General features: G+C 43.0%; 1 protein-coding gene across 1 annotated transcript in view; it reads left to right on the forward strand.

Moving 5' to 3' along the window:
• Nucleotides 1-16,270, forward strand: part of dgki (diacylglycerol kinase, iota) — a 252,405-nt gene extending 236,135 nt beyond the window's left edge. Inside the window, exons 32-33 of the mRNA XM_063058282.1 lie at nt 3,132-3,231; nt 4,407-16,270. Of these exons, the coding sequence (XP_062914352.1) occupies nt 3,132-3,231; nt 4,407-4,523 (217 nt within the window). The 3' untranslated portion in view covers nt 4,524-16,270. The remainder of the gene's footprint in view (nt 1-3,131; nt 3,232-4,406) is intronic.
• The last annotated feature ends 105 nt before the right edge of the window (nt 16,271-16,375 follow it).

A 16,375-nucleotide genomic window follows, 5' to 3' on the forward strand; every position in this document is an offset into this window, starting at 1 on the left:
ATTCTTCAGTGTGGGTAGACATATGTGGATAGATCCACAGTTGGGGATATGGACAGGCTTACATGTTTTCAATTTATCCCGGAAAGTGCGTTAGTGCTTGCTGTCGATATTCACAGAAACTTGTAGGCAAGGGATGGCAAACCTTGAGAGTGTGTTAAAATTGGCTATGATTTTGTAATAATTTTGTAAAAAATTCTCTCACATGCAAACTTTGTGCAGAGATTATCATTAATAATTAAGGAATTAGTAACAATAACTGTGGATTTTTTTAAGGAAAAAGGATGAGTCCTGTTGCTTATTTACGTAGCTAATAAAGTGGCCACCTAGTGAATGTTCATGGCCTTCTGCTGATGCAGCCCATCCACTTGAAAGTTCGGTGTGTTGTACATTTAGAGATGCTGTTTTGCACACCACTGTTGTAACACGTGATTATTTAAGTTACTGTTGCCTTCCTGTCCTCTTGAAGCTATCTGATAATTCTCCTCTGACCTCTCATTAGCAAGATGATTTCAATTACAGAACTGTAGATCACTGGATGCTTTTTGTTTTTCACACCATGCTATGTAAACTCTAGAGATTATGCATGAAAGTCCCAGGAGATCAGCAGTTTCTGAAATACTCAAACCACCCCATCTGCCACCAATAATCATTCCATGGTAAAACTCACTTATGTCACAATTCTTCTCCATTCTGATGTTTGGCCTAAACAACAACTGAACCTCTTGACCATGTCTACGTTCTTTTACGCATTGAGTTGCTGCCATGTGGTTGGCTGATTAGATATTTGCATTAACAAGGTGTACAGGTGTATGTAATAAAGTGGCTACTGAGTTTATATTCATAACAAGTGTCACAGAGACATTGAAATAAATAGGGTATTTTAGAAAAGCTGCTCAAAATTATTAATATTAATCTTGTGGCTGTTCCTCTCCACGCCTTGTGGCACATTAGACGGCAACATTTTTGTCCGTTTTTTTTTAATGAGGCTGAGTTGCTAGCTCAACGCTGAACCCAGCACGGATTGTAAGCATGCAAGGAGCTGGTCAGATTCGAACCCGGGGCCATTCGCATCGAAGTGCGGTGTAGATGCCACTGCACCGCCAGCCAGCTAATATTAATCTTAATATTTTAAAAATTACTCACTGCTTCATTTGACAGCATTACACACTTAACCTATGACCTCTAGTTCTAATCTCACCCAAACTCAGTGGAAAAAGCCTGCTTGCATTTACCCTATCTATAACCCTTCATAATTTTGTATACCTGTATCAAATCTCCCTTCAGCCTCCTATGTTCCAGGGAATAAAGTCCAAACCATTCCCAATAACTCAGGTCCTCAAGTACCAGCAACATACTTGTAAATTTTCTCTGTACTCTTTCAAGCTTATTGATATTTTTCCTGTAGGTGAGTGACCAGAACTGCACACAATTTGGCCTCACCAATGTCATACAGAACTTCAAAATAATGGGCAAATTGTAATCATCCAGAGCTTCTCCACTCCAAATTTTCATCATCATTGCAGAACACTGCTGAAATGGAGACCAAAAAAAAATGCTGGAAAAACTCAGTGGGTCAGGCAGCGTCTGTGGATCCAAAAGGTGCAGGTCAATTTCAGCCCTTGCAAATGCTGCCTGATCAAAGGAGATAAGAGATGCCTTGATAGAGATATAAATGATACAAGCCGTAGATTAGGTGGACAAGCCAGAGACTTATTCCCTGGGTGGAAACGGCAAATACCAGGCGACATAACTAAGGTGCTTGGAGGAAGGTGAGGGGGATGTTAGAGGCAAAAGATTTTTTAAAAACACAGAGAGTGGTAGGTGCATGGAACGCTTGCCAGAGCTGGTGGCAGAGGCAGGTAGATTAGCGGCATTTAAGAAACTCTTAGGCATATGGATGATAGAAAACTGGAGGGCTACATAGGGTTAGATCGATCTTAGAGCAGGGTAAAGGTGGACACAACATCATGGACCAAAGAGCCTGTTCTAAGCTGTAGTGTTCTATGTACTTGGAAGAAGTTGCAGAGCTGTGGAGAAAGGACAAGGAAGTGGCACAAATTATATTAGGCTGACTGATTCAGAGGGGCGAGAGAGTTTATTATGTGATGTGACTATGATTGGCAGGATCTCTTCTATTTCCCCCAGTTCTGCTCTCACTTCCCAAAACCACAACTGAGTTCCTTCTGTCCTTCCCTCCCACTCTCTGTATCTCCACACTTAACAAGTGATCTTCAACCATCTCTGACATCTCCAGACATCCCACCCTGCAAAAACTCATTTCAGGAAGGTAGCACCATCAATTTGCAGGAGACTTCCGGGAGAGGCGAGATGTCTGCAATAGGGTGGCTCCTTAGCAGCTAGCCAGCTAGTTTAAATAACATTAGCTATGCTAATGAACGAATGACACCTGTTAAACTCACCTCAACACGTCTATTACAGTCTTAACCCACCATGGGCAATAGAAAAGTCACTGTTGCAAACAGTGCAGCGAGCAACACTGTCATTATTTTGACCCCTATTAGGCAGGGGTACACTTTAAGGTAGTCTGGGGTGACGTACGTTTTATATTTTTTTTGGAACATTCTGCCATGGCGCGCTCTCTCTCGCTGTCTTGCTCTCGCTCTCCCTCACGTGTGCGCTCTCTCTTGCTTTCTCTCGCTCACTCTCAAAAAAATTGATTTCCGTGATGTTGTATGTAATTTGCGGGCATCAGGGAGCCACTATATGCGGAAGACTCCTGGAACTTCCGGGAGAGGTGGGATGTCTGCATCTCTTCCAAATGGTTTCCTCCCCTTTCCCCCTTCAACCTTCTGAAGAGACTACTCCTTCCACAACATCTGGTCCAAATATCTAAAACTGGACTTTGGTAGAATGATTCCTGGTGGCAGAGTCCGGTGTTTAAAGTAGAGCCATCAGCACCACCAAGTGGATATGAATTTCTGGACAATATCCTGTCTAGTTTTCTAGCTCTGACCTGAATCATTAGCTCTGTTTTCACACTGTTTAGAGGCTCCTGGTTTTTAATTCTTCACACTCCTCCATTTCCCAAGGCACACTTGTTTCACACTCTGTGAGAAAGAAACAGCCTGTAGTTTAGTTACCAGACAGTGAACTTTCGATTTCCTCAACAGGGGTGAGACAGCATTGCACAAAGCAGCATCTCATCGATATCGCACGATATGTCGCTTCCTGATCAATGCCGGCGCCTCGTTAACACAGACTGATTTGGAGGTAAGGTCTGTTCTGAAGACATAAGAACAATCTGAGCATGCTTACATGAATGATCATCTGCCTCCTGTGTAATCCTTCCATTCTCTCCTCCCAGAAACTGACTCCCCACCTCATTTGCTAGCTTGTTTCCCTGTCTTATGCTAAAGCACTTCACCTCTGAATGACACATTTCTACCAGGCTTTCCTTCTGCTCAGGGTAAGCACGTGCCCCGCAGAGAAACAAAGATAACAGATTAAAAATCAGCCTCGTCAGAATCATTAGAAATTCATTTTGGTCACTGTGAAGCAATTTTTCAGCAGGAAACAACCCCAGTTCCCAGTTCCATCAACTTTCTTTATAACTAAACATCGCTGATATTGAAATCATCCATAATGTCATTAAGGTCTACTCCCTTACTAAGGAAAGGACCCAAGGAATTCCAAGACAACAGGTTTTTTTGCGGGTTTCTTTGCTAATGGGGTTCAATTTTTTTGTCCGCCTCTTTTTATATTCGCAAAGCTGATATTTTATGTATTTAAAGTTTTCATTAGTTTTGCATGTCTCTCGGTTATTTGTCAGAGTACAAACACTTAAATCTGCTTTGTTTTACTGTTCAGCTTCTCAACTATTCACAACAGGATGGAAACAAAATACAGTCACACCACCAGCAGCATATCTACACAAAGACATGAACCCAAAACATGAATATTGGTACAAATAGTCTCTGTACAACTACTGGCAGTCACAGTCTCTCTCATGCATAAACTGCCTTTATGTGCGGACACACTAGTGTAGAGGCTGTAATGTGGAGGCTTGGGTTTAATATTCTGGAAAATGTGTTCCGATGCCAGTAAGGTAACTTGAGAATTCAAATTTGGCTTAAGATTAATTTAATACTAAAATAACAGTTTCTATAGAAGTAATCATGAAACCTCAGTTTGGCATAGTAACGAAGCTTGTTCATTCACGTCCTTTAAGGAAACTGTTGATTTAGCATAGTTGATAATTTGCTTCACGTGTTGATCCCATGCAAGATGGCAAAGGGAGCCACCCAGCAGTACTGCAACCCTTTCAGTGTATTCATGTAGTCAGTAAATACACCTCCTCCTTCCATGACACACTTCAACTGCCCCACTGTAAATGCGAACTGACCTTCCCGAGCTGTGCCTGTCTTTATCTATTGCCTCTGTTTCAGGGTCACACTGCAGGGCACAAGGCAGAGGCGGCAGGGGACCTGGAACTTGCTGCTTTCCTGGAGAGCAGACAGCAGCACCAGGTGTTGGGGCGCGAGGATCTGGAGACAGCCGTCTGAGAAGAAAGATGCTGAGGAGACGTGGTGGAGGGAGAGAACTTAGGATTGCTTTAAGAGAGCTCTCTGCACTCCCCAGTGGGACTTCTAGTAGCTGTGTCTCTTTGAACCCTGCCACTGGTTCAATGAAAAGGAATGGCCATTCCTTGATGAAAGATGGACGTAGTCATGGAAACAGCAGTGACAGTGCTTACCACTCCCCACCCTGTTGAAAACCGGTGTCCGATCTCAATACCACTGCTTATCAAACTGTAAGGTGGATCCCTTCAAGGAAACTTCACCATTTTGACGCTTCACAAGAACAGTCATCCTTCAGGCTTTCCTCTCGTACTGGGACCACTTGCTGTTTCTTCCCACCATCAACTCTGACTCGAAGTAAGTGAGAGGAGACACGTAGAGATCTGCCTGTCGATTCTGTGTGCCACCCTTTCAGAACATTACAGCTGACTCTGATGGTGGTTGTCAAGGACATGGAGAATTGGTATTTGGCAAGTTAGAGATTCCTTTTACCCTCGTATGCATGCATCAGTGACCCTGCTTTGGCCATTTTTCTGCTCAGGGGACAGAGTTTGAGATTACTTTGGGGAGTGCTGGACTGAACTGAAGACAGTTCTTGCTCTCTTACCACAAGCCAAAAAGGCTGGCTTCAGGCAAGGTTGAATTGTTCCACAGAGCAAGCTTTTCACTTTTCACGAGCTAGCCAGAACTGTCAGCATCTGCAGGTGAGCAGATCCTCACAAATGTACAATATTTCCTTTGACAAATTCTGTTGCAGACATCTTTGCCATGTGTTTCGGTGCATCAGGAAGTCAAACACAGCTTAACATCACTTCAGAATGTTTAAAATTATGGTCAGATCTTCCTGAGGATTCTAACACAGTTGTCATGGACTGTGCTCTTTATTTACTCACCTTCCCGTTCCATCTCTACCTGTACTTGTGGATGTAGGAAGAAGTTTCTGCCAGCAGCTGTGGGTGGGATTTAAGAGGAGGTTTGATGGACTCTTGTCACGTTACCTCTAAGACTACACCTCAGCTGTTTCACCAAAGCCAACTCTGTCTGGTCCAATCAGCACTGGGGCAGGTGGGGGGGGGGGAGAGAGACCGGAGGAAAAGCACACATGCCAGCTCTCCCTTGGGATTTGATTCAGTTCCTGCATAATGGTTATCTTGGAACCAAAACATCAAATTGTGACTTCCCACAATTTAAAAACTTGGATGGGCTGTGTGGTCAAACATGTCTGTTATTTTAACCCAAATCATGGCAGGGTTAGAGCTGGTATCATTTTCCATCAGTGGGAGGGAGCCAAGGCTAGGAGAGATTTTCTCCTTTCCCTTTGGGCCAGGATGTGTAGGAGGTCGTCCTCAAAGTCTTACTTGACATTCACCACCCAACCTAACCCCTCAAGCTTCCACCCACCACAACTCCCTCCTCACTATTCACAGGAGCCTCAGATCCACTGCCATTCCACCACCATCCCCTCTAGCCAACCAAGAGGGAAATAAAGACTAGGTGTTAACGTCAGCAGAGTTGGTGACTCCACTGACCATCTTTACTAGGAATTTGGCATAAGTGTTACCTCCCAAATTTGGAGAAACTGTTTCCTCTGCTGCCTTGAGGTAAGGTTAGGAAGCACCCGCCCAAAGCTGGATGCATACAGACATCCCTGAAGCAATTCACATCAGTGATAAAGACCAACACAGCTACTCCTCTGATCAGGGAGGTGACGAGATCACTGCCTTCTCTACGCTGCTTTTCTACGCTGCCTTCTCTACAGTTTCCCCGGTGGAGAGGAGTACAAAAACACTTGTGCCTGGCTTGTGGTCAACATCACAGGTGGACAAAAAGAGGGTCCAGGCTCCTTCTCGGCCTGCACAGCTTTCACACTCTTGTGTACGTGGGCATCAGTATGTGGATGCGTCCTGCTGGATTAGTCGAAATCACTGCCAGGCACCAGCCAATGACAAAGAACAATTGGCCTCCTTTATTGCTCTGTCAGCTGACTCCATCCATCAGGACTGAGGGTCTTCACACTGGGGCGACCAGTAGACAGGCCAAGCCAAAGATAGGACCAAGTTGTTCCTTTCAATTAACACAAGGGTGACAAGTGCCCGTAGGCTGACTTGTCTTCCAACTAACTGGATGATGGTGCTAAAGCAATGATGCCATATCTATAAGTAGGGGAGATATCAAAGGGGTGCCTGATCCACAGAAAATAGACACCAGTAATAGATAGAGAATTGGAGATGTCAAGTGAAAGGGGACAGGGCTTGGGGAAATCTTCAGCACTCAGCCACTTTAAAAGGAGAGCAAACCCTTGCCTACCTGAATCGGACCCAAGTCCCAGCATACAACATTGGACCCTTCACATATTCAGTGTGGTCCTTGCTTAAGCCTGCAATCTTGATCCCAAGCAGGGACTGGGAGAACCAAATCATCTAACACCCAACCCTGCCTGTAAGGAGTTTGTATGTTCTCCCTGTAACTGTGTGGGTTTCCTCCGGGTGCTCTGGTCTCCTGCCACATCCCAAAGATGTATGGATTAGCAGGTGAATTGGCCACATGGGTGCAAATGAGTGGTGCGGGATTGTTGAGCCAGAAGGGCCTGTATCTGGGCTGTATCTCGAAATAAAAGTCAAAATACATGTCCTTTATGAAAGTGCCTGGGGGGTTGGAAGCAAGGTGTCAGAAGGTTTAATCTTCATTTGCTGACCACAGCAATCGTGGTAGGAGTGACCACTATAAGTACTTTTGGGGTTAAGAGGCCGCTTTCGCACAGAGGGCCTCCCGCATTGAGTTGCCTGGCACTGTGACCGTGCCAAGATGGATCCAGATCCTTTAGGCATAGGAAGTTTAAAAGAGGTGATGCTGAGGTACAACTGTGTGTGGTTGGTCGCTTAAGTGGGTTACATGTGGAAAAACAATAGGATTAATGCTTTGTAACCTCTTGACCAGAATATCCCCTTAAACACCATCAAACTAGGGGTTCATTGAGGCACATAGGCCAGGAATTTACCAAATGTCAGGTGCTAATGCAATGCATTTATGTACCTGCTAAGCTGTGACTGCAGCATGCTATAATCATCACTATGCAATTGCACAGATGAACAGTCCTGCCTGTCAGTTATATTGCTGGACATTTAAACAACCACCAAGAGGCGGCTCTGTGAATGACCGCAACTTAACATTTGTGCCAAAGACATGATTGGAGCTTTTGCTGGTGTCTCCAGAAACGTGCCAAGTGGATGGTCCACCTCAATCTGCTCCAGAGGACTCCACTGTTACAGCAGCCATTCTTTGGCAAATCCAGCTCATGGGATCAAGGATTGTTGCAAAAAGGAAAGTCTGTGACCCGATGGATCCCAGCTTCAGTGCTGATGTCACTGGACTCTGAAAACTTGCACTCGTTCCTCAAACACACTTTATTTACTTGTGCACAAGGAGAATAGCACCAAACGGTTTGAAAATTTGAACAAAGTAATTCTGTTTTTCTACAGAAGTTGATTAGTTGGATACAGATATTGACCAAATGGTAATTTTGTGAATGTTCAAATTCCTTATTTGGATAATCAATCCCTACAGTACTACAGGTATTAACAGTCAATAATACTTTAGAGTTAGTAAAATAACCCTAGTAAGTATCCAATAGTAAATGTCACCCTAGAATCCTCATTTGCATCCTTTTCTTGTCTTGGTATTCCAAATAGCTTCAGCTCTGGGCTATGCAAAGGGGAGCTATGCTCTTCAAAAACCTTTCTTGCCTTGGTTGACTGTACACTGTCAGCAAACTATCCTTGCCTGCACACTATCTTAACCCTTGCCTTGCCACAACCTCATCGCTGCTAACTTGCCAACCCTCTGGTCCACCTGCTCAAGTACATCTACAACATTGCCGACTGACAAAAAGGTGGGGGATTACTCCAATTTACAAGAAGGAACAAAGTATGAAATACAGTCCTGCCAATATCCACATTTACCATAATCAAAACTGGGAGAGAAGTCTTTGACACTTCACATTACAAAGTCTTGTTGTAATGTCATGTACAAGATGTAGAGTAATGAAAAGTCTCACCAAAGTAAACTCCACTGTGCTGGTTCTCCATTTTATCCAAAGATGACAGGTTAGATTTGTGCAGCTCTGTTGAACGTTCATGTGAACTGCACAAAGAAACCTGTGCGGGAGATTTTTTGAAGTGGAAAGGTTGTTGAACTGGGGCAGTTCCACTCTCTCAACCATAAAAGACCAGATCCAGTGGTCCAAGTAGTCGTCATACTGGGGTTCTTCATTGAATGCACTGGATGACCATGACTTCATCTGTGCCTTGTCATGCCTTTCGCTCTCCATGAAGCATTGCAAAACAGCCTTCCTAGTCATGGGATCTTACTGTAGATCTCATCCACCCAGACTTAGTATACTGGGACAGGCATGTCCCTATCTCACGAGGGTATGAGGCCTGCCGGCTACCCTCACCTGGTTTAGCCCACCTGTCAAGGTGGTTTACTGGGGTGTGGCCACTACCACGTGCAAACAGCTACTTGGAGCTACAGGCAAGAGCTGAGTGTCCCATGGAGACCAAAGTTGAGTGAGCTGCCCCAGAATGACATGTCAGGCCCTACAGCAGAGGTACTACACCTCTCTGGACACCTCATACACTTATAAATACCAGCTCACTAAGATCTGAAAGTTAGTTAAAAATGTTGGGTTAACATGTGTTAAAGAGGAAAACAAGTGAGCAAGACAGGGGGATTTGGGGAGGAAATTCTGAGCTTAACCGTAGTAGCTGTAGATACTGCTAACTATGGTGGAGCAATCAAAATCACTGATGGTGTAGAGGCCAGAATTAAAGCACCTTGGACTGGTGTAGGACTGGAGGAGATCAAATTGAGAACATGGGATAAGAATTCTGGAATGGTAATTAACAAACACAGAGGTGAGCCTTGGTTGGAGATCATAAACATGCAATGACCACAAGAATATAGTGAGTAAACTCAGAAGAGCTTTGGAATAGTCATGTCAGGATGAAGGTTTCAGCAGCTGAAGATCCAGGGAGCCGTGCATCCAGACAGCATCACGGAGGTGGAAAAAGACAGCAATAGTGGAGGTATGTGGTCTAGAGCTCACCGAGGTTGGCTGCTAGTTAAGAGGGTTGTCGAGCAATATTGTGCTGGAGAAAATAAAAGTTCCTTCAATCTTTCTTATATCTGTTTGGAAGATATTACTGCTCTTCCAGTATTGGAGGTGTTAATTTAGAAACAATTGATTGATGAAGAGCATTTGATGACTCTGGACCTCTACTTGCTGTTGTTCAGAAGAATTTGGGGGATCTCACTGAAACCTATCAAATATTGAAAGGTTTAGTGGATGTGGAGAGGATGTTTCCAATAATGGGGGAGTCTAGGACCAGAGGGTACAGCCTCAGAATACAAGGATGTCCCTTTAGAACAGAGATGTGTAATTTCTTTAGCCCAAGTGTGGTGAATCTGTGGAATTAATTGTGACAGATATCTGTGGAGGCTAAGTCATTGGGTATATTTACAGTGGAGGTTGATAGGTTCTAGATTAGTAAAGGCATCAAAAGATTACAAGGAGATGGCAGGAGAATGGGGTTGAGAGGGATAATAAATCAGCCATGATGGAATAGACTCAGTGGGCCTTATGGCCAAGTTCTGCTCCCATGTCTTACGGCCAGTGGTGAGGTAGAGAAAGCTGGTAGTGAGCTTAGCATTCTCCACAGCAGCAGGACAAAGCAGTTCGCTTGACAAGCATCCTACTCACCAGTTAAACTTTAATTCTCTCCAGCACCAGAGAACAATGACTGTAGATGAATTATTTGCAAAATATACTGGAGTAACTTACTATTGTTCCAATAGTATTTGCCAAATCCAGGACTTAAAGCAAAAGAGATAAGAGGCAGAATTAGGCCATTCAACCCGTTCAGTGTGCTCCACCATTCCAACATGGCTAATTTATTATCCCTCTCAGGTACAGGCTAGAGCAGGCAAATAGACAGATAGATGTTTTATTGATCCCAAAGGAAATGAGTGTCACAGTAGTATTACAAGTGCACAGATATAAATATTAGAAGTAGCAAGAAAGAACAAAAAATAAGTTACCCAAAACAGTTAACAGGAGGGGTCATCACTTCCCCAGCTATAGACTCATTATAGAGCCTAATGGCAGAGGGCAAGAATGACCTCATATAGTGCTCTGTGGAGCAGTGCAGTTGTCTTAGTCTGTTACTAAAAGTGTTCCTCTGTTCAGCCAAGGTGGCAATGCGAACACCTCCAAGTCACGTGCACTCATCTCGTGTAAACATTTTGCAAGCAGCAGGTCACCAGTGGAGACATCAAAACTCGCCCATGAGGGCAACCTCAGCTTGACAATAAAACAATGACAGTAATGGCATTGAATCCACCCTGAGCAAGGCCTGAAATGATCAGGCAGGAATACTACCAGAAGTGGGAGCTTTACACAACACCCAACCACTGCTTTCTAGACTGACGGATGGAGGGCGTTAAATTTAGCGGCCTAAAGGTGGGCTTCTGTAGCAACATCAGCCACTGCTCCACTGCGGCGACCTCAATGAACGGGACCCCTCACTAACCTCAAAGTCCATCCGAAGAAGGCAGCCCCGGAACTGAAGGGTCGGCTGATTCAGAAGCTGGCTGACACGTCACAAGCAAGGCAAAGAGCCTTGTGCATGCAGTAGCTGAGTGCAGAATACTGCATTTTGACCAGATGCGAACACATTCCCACTGAACACTGCCATGCGCTTCAGCAGAGACACCCTCAAGCCCAGCATATCAACCTGACTGCCAGACCCCATTCACACCACTCCTCATCCAAACATTACAATACTGCCTTCTGCGCAACATCTCCCTCTCCACCAGGGCCTCCACGACATCCCTCATCATCATATCAAGCCACAGAGGGCTTCCTAGCTCTTCCATTCATCTCAAGAAACGGACTTTCAACCTCATGAAACCCAAACAAAAAGCCACAAATATCCATAAGCAAACCAACACTGTTCCCACCTCATTGGTTATAAACCTCTGCATCACTTCTGCACAGATTATGGAACACACAAGTGTGGCCATCAGACTTGGACAATGGAATGTATAACAGTTAATTTCCTACTCCACAGACAGCTGCAATGAGACACTTGACTAAGCCTGCCAGTCATCCTTAGGGCTTAAAGATCTAAATGTAAAGTTACAGTTGATGAGATGCGACTTCATCAGCCAAATGGAATTGGATTAAAATCTTATCTGAGGAAAGATTTATTGATCTTTGATGGACTGTGATGTGTATTTATTGGAATCCTATCTGTACTATAAAGGTTTGCTATCTGTACTCCTATGGATACTGGTTGAGGGTGATACATTAGGGACATTTAAGAGATTCTTGGGCACATGGATGAAAAAAAATGACCATGTAGGAGGGAAGGGTTAAATTGATCACGGGGTAGGTTGAAAGGTTGGCTCAACATCGTGGAGCGAATGGCTGGCACTGTTCTCTGTTTAATTTATGAAGCAGAATTACATTTACCCTGCATCGTTTTGTATGCAGTTTAGATGGTTAAGAGTGATCTGTTCAATGAGTCTCAAGATAGTAATGAAAACTGATAGGGTAGGTAAGTCTGAACGTTGGGGGCATTTCCTTCTGTACGATTAGGAAACACTTCTGCAGGCAAAGCTCTAGTTTACAAATTCAAGGCCAATTGTCACTTCTTAATACTTGAGGATGTAGAACATTACAGTACAAGACAGGCCCTTCTGCCCACAATGTTATGTCGCCCTTTTAACCTGCTCTAAGATCAATCTAACACTTCCCTCTTACATAGCCCTCCTTTTAATGATCCATGTGTCTATCTAAAAGTTTCCTAAATGTCCCTAGTGTATCTAAGTTTATTTTACTTTATTGTCACCAAACAATTGATACTAGAGCGTAAATTATCACAGCGATATCTGATTCTGCGCTTCGCGCTCCCTGGAGTACAAATCAATAGTAAATATTAAAAATTTAAATTATAAATCATAAATAGAAAATAGAAAAGGGAAAGTAAAGTAGTGCAAAAAAACCGAGAGGCAGGTCCGGATGTTTGGAGGGCTTAAATTTGAGTCTTAAATTAAAGATTGACAAACTTTTGCTCATCAAGGTATTAAGGTATATGGGGCAAAGTGTCTCTTACGAAGCTGCTTCAGGCCCCCATCCAATGAAGGGGATAAACGAGCTCCTCCTCTCACTCACCCTGACACACTGCCACTCAGGATATTTGGTCCTGTTGTATGAACTGTTTTCTCCACTGCTTTGATACTGAGCAATGGAGTATCACATCTTCTCACAGTTACGTCAGGCAACAGATAGGAAGTGCTTGATGCCACATGTTTAAAAATCTTTTCTCCAGATATGGTTTCAACACACTCTTCCTCTCCCTGTACCTTCAGATCCATTATATTGATAATTTAATAGACTTTCTGTCTGGAACTTTTCCTGTGAACCTTGTATCTAAAGATTTTCACAGAAATTATGTGCAACTTGAAGCCAGCCAAAGCTAATTCTATGATACTTTCACCCAATTTTAGAAAACATAGGTCTTCATTTTAACACTTGCACTGCTGAAATCTTGCTGAGTTTGAGTGACATTTTCCATTTCCAACAACAGCTTGCTTTGTATCTTTGCTCTCCTGAATTAATAGTATCACACAGGTCATAGTATTCAGAATCAGGTGCTGTATTTAATAAGTTATTCCAGTCCCTGTGTTTGCTGTACATCTGCATTCTGTCATTAAAAGTGATGTAAAAAAAATCTATGTTCTTCCAAGCAGGGTGAAAAAACCCTTTGGATAGTATTTTCAACAAAACAGTAAACACATCAACACTGTATGTAGCTAGCAGGATTTACTTCGCTGAAAGTACTTTGTTCTTTTATTGACCAGAACCCATACCTGCATCTTGCTCCAATTCCTTCTCAGACTTCACCCTTTCTTCATGCCCTTCACACTCAAGGCACATCTTGTCCTTTCTATTGATGTGGCCACAAGGACACCCATTCCTAATTGAAAATGGTAAAAAAAAATCCTGGCAGCCACTCTGGCATGTGGCCTCACTGGCCAAAAGACAACTCACAGCATCTTCCAACCATTCCGGTGGTGAGTGGCTAAGGCTTAGTGATACTGCTGAATCTCATAAATATCCTTCCAGGTAGCCACAAATCAAGAGGAAAACGTTGTCTATTCTTATCTATACTGTAGCCTTACCAACTAGAGAGGGCCCAAAACATTTTGGAAGAGGAAAGGCAATAGGGTTTGACTCCAAAGAAAATTGAAGGCACATACAAGGCCAAGCCTGGAAATATATTGTGAACCCAAGAGGTGATGGGCTTGTAGAGAGCTACACCGATAGAGAGGAACAACAGCAGAGAGAAGTCTGTAAAGCAAGCAAGATTGAAGGTTGATAAATTGCTGGAACGGAAGCCAGTGTTGATTGCAGGCACACAGCCGATGGTTGAATCAACTTCAGGGAAGATTGGCAGATAGGCAGCTCTGTTTTAGATGAATTTTGGTTTATAAAGTGGAATGTTCACACTTATAATGGCTCAGACCCAAGTTGGCTTATGGCCCAGCGGTGGTTCGGATGACATGTAGATGGCTGGGTATGGGTGAAATAGGTTGGAGTCTAACATTTTGCTAATTCAGGAGGAATTTGGCAAAAAGCATGAAGGTCCACCTAGGTCTGAAGAACCAAGCTGGTGTACATTGGATTACAACAGCTGAAGGGAGTCCCTTGTGTGGCAATTGATGTATTTTCTTCAGGGTGAAGACAGAAGTAATAGAGTGAACCTGAATTGTAAAATGGATCCTCTGTCAAGATGTTTGATTAAAGCTATGATAACTGTTCATATTTTTGCCAACTAGAAGGACATCTGGGTTGGAAAAGAAGACATTTTTTTCTCTTGCAACTACTGGCGATCTTCAATGTCATATTCTTCACGGACCACTCGCCTTCAAGTTCAATTTATTGTCATTCAACTGTACACAAAAGTATACTGCCAAAAGAAATAACATTCCTCCGGACCAAGATGCATAACACAGTACATACAGCTCACACACACACAACACAGAGTAATATTACCACAAACAAATAATAAGGTGGATATATGATACAAGTTAAAAAGTACAATGCAACCGGCACTTCATGTGTGATGAGACTTGGGTGGTGGCAGAGAGTTCAGTGGTCTTTCGGCCTTGGGTCTGAGGTTAACAATCCTCTCTGCCAGTTCAGCCCCATCCTTGCTTCTCACTCCAGGGCGGTTTACACACATACAAAAACTTCAACATGATAATACTTGAACAATCACAACCAAGCATGAAATTTGCAAGGCAAAGAAGTATAAAGCCCTGAATGTTTCAAACAAAATTTAGCCAAAGTGATTGAAATTTATAAATGGTGCTGAAACACTTACAGAAGGGATACTGCATTGAAACAGACTGCAAAAATTCACCTGAACTTGCTTCCCAGAGTGTGAACAGAGGATTTAAACAACTGTGCAAGAGATGTGGCAAAGACACAACAAATTCTAAAAATATAGCCAAGACTTGCCCATACATAAGTTGCTTGGACTTTACGTTGTGTATGTACACTGAATTGCACTAAGGATTAGTCAACAAGGTTCAAATCAAGCCGAGTCTGTCAAGAAGATCTCTCATTTACTACATAAGCTCACATGAATTGTCCTTAGGGGAAGCATCAAGTGTGTTTTCAACTTTAAATGATTTGCATGTTTGTGTAATGCTATCAGGTGGAGACTATTTCACCATATTTACTAAGTTTTTTTGTAGGTCAGGTTCTGTGAACTGAACTGATTCATTTGCTGACTCTTTGGGGAACTCGGACGTATCAAGCAATGTTTGCACTGGGAAGTAAATGAAGAGCTTGTAAAATATTTGTGTATTAAATTGATTTAATCTTCAAGCATTACCCATATCTGCCTTGAAGGTGTAGCTTCTAAGTTTGAATCTGCTGAAAGGCCACTCTGTACATTGGCAAGGGACAACAGTGGGGTTGTCATGAATGAGTTTTCATAGCTATGAGTGCCTTCATCAGAATAAGCTGCACTGTACTGATGACAGGATAACTTGGGAGCAAGTTACATGTAATCCAGGTTGGCTAGCAAGAAGTCCCAAAGCCAGAATGCTCTTATCCTGTCTTCTCTTTCACCCGCAATCATTTTTATCAACCAAAAAAAAACACATCTGTCCCTTGTTACATTGTGCTTCCATTATAGGTTCTGGTCAGAATCTAACTTTTCCTCCTGCCCTTGTGGATTCTTCAAAATCTTCCATTTTTAAAAAATAAATTGATACAATAATTATACAGATGAAAACCAAACTGTGGTTGTTGGCCATCGGCTTAACCAACAGGAAGCCCTTAAGTCACTGGAGAGAATTCCTATGTCAACTGCCTTCCCAACACAAAAACTCATAAGGCAGCTACTTTTTATTTCTGAGCTCTAGTCATGAGATTGGGACCAATCAATAGATAATTTTATCACATGATGTTTTTCATGTGAACCTGGTGGTGATGATTTTTTTGCATGAGACTAGTGAATCATACCGAGTGGTGTCTTGCTCCTTGAGATGGCTCGTGTGGACTTACATGACTGTTCTTGCTTGTAATTCCTCAGCACTGTGACTGTAGTGCTTGTTTGGCTGTACCAACCTATGTGAACAGATTCATATTATCTATAAATAAACCTTTTTTAAAAAATAAAAACGTGCTTTGTGCATGACAGTGTGTAATGTTACTGTGTGATCAACATCCAAAAGAAAATGGACAGATCCAGTCCAGTCTA

Source organism: Mobula hypostoma, chromosome 9 (assembly GCF_963921235.1).
Source record: "Mobula hypostoma chromosome 9, sMobHyp1.1, whole genome shotgun sequence".
NCBI classification, from domain to species: Eukaryota; Metazoa; Chordata; class Chondrichthyes; order Myliobatiformes; family Myliobatidae; genus Mobula; species Mobula hypostoma.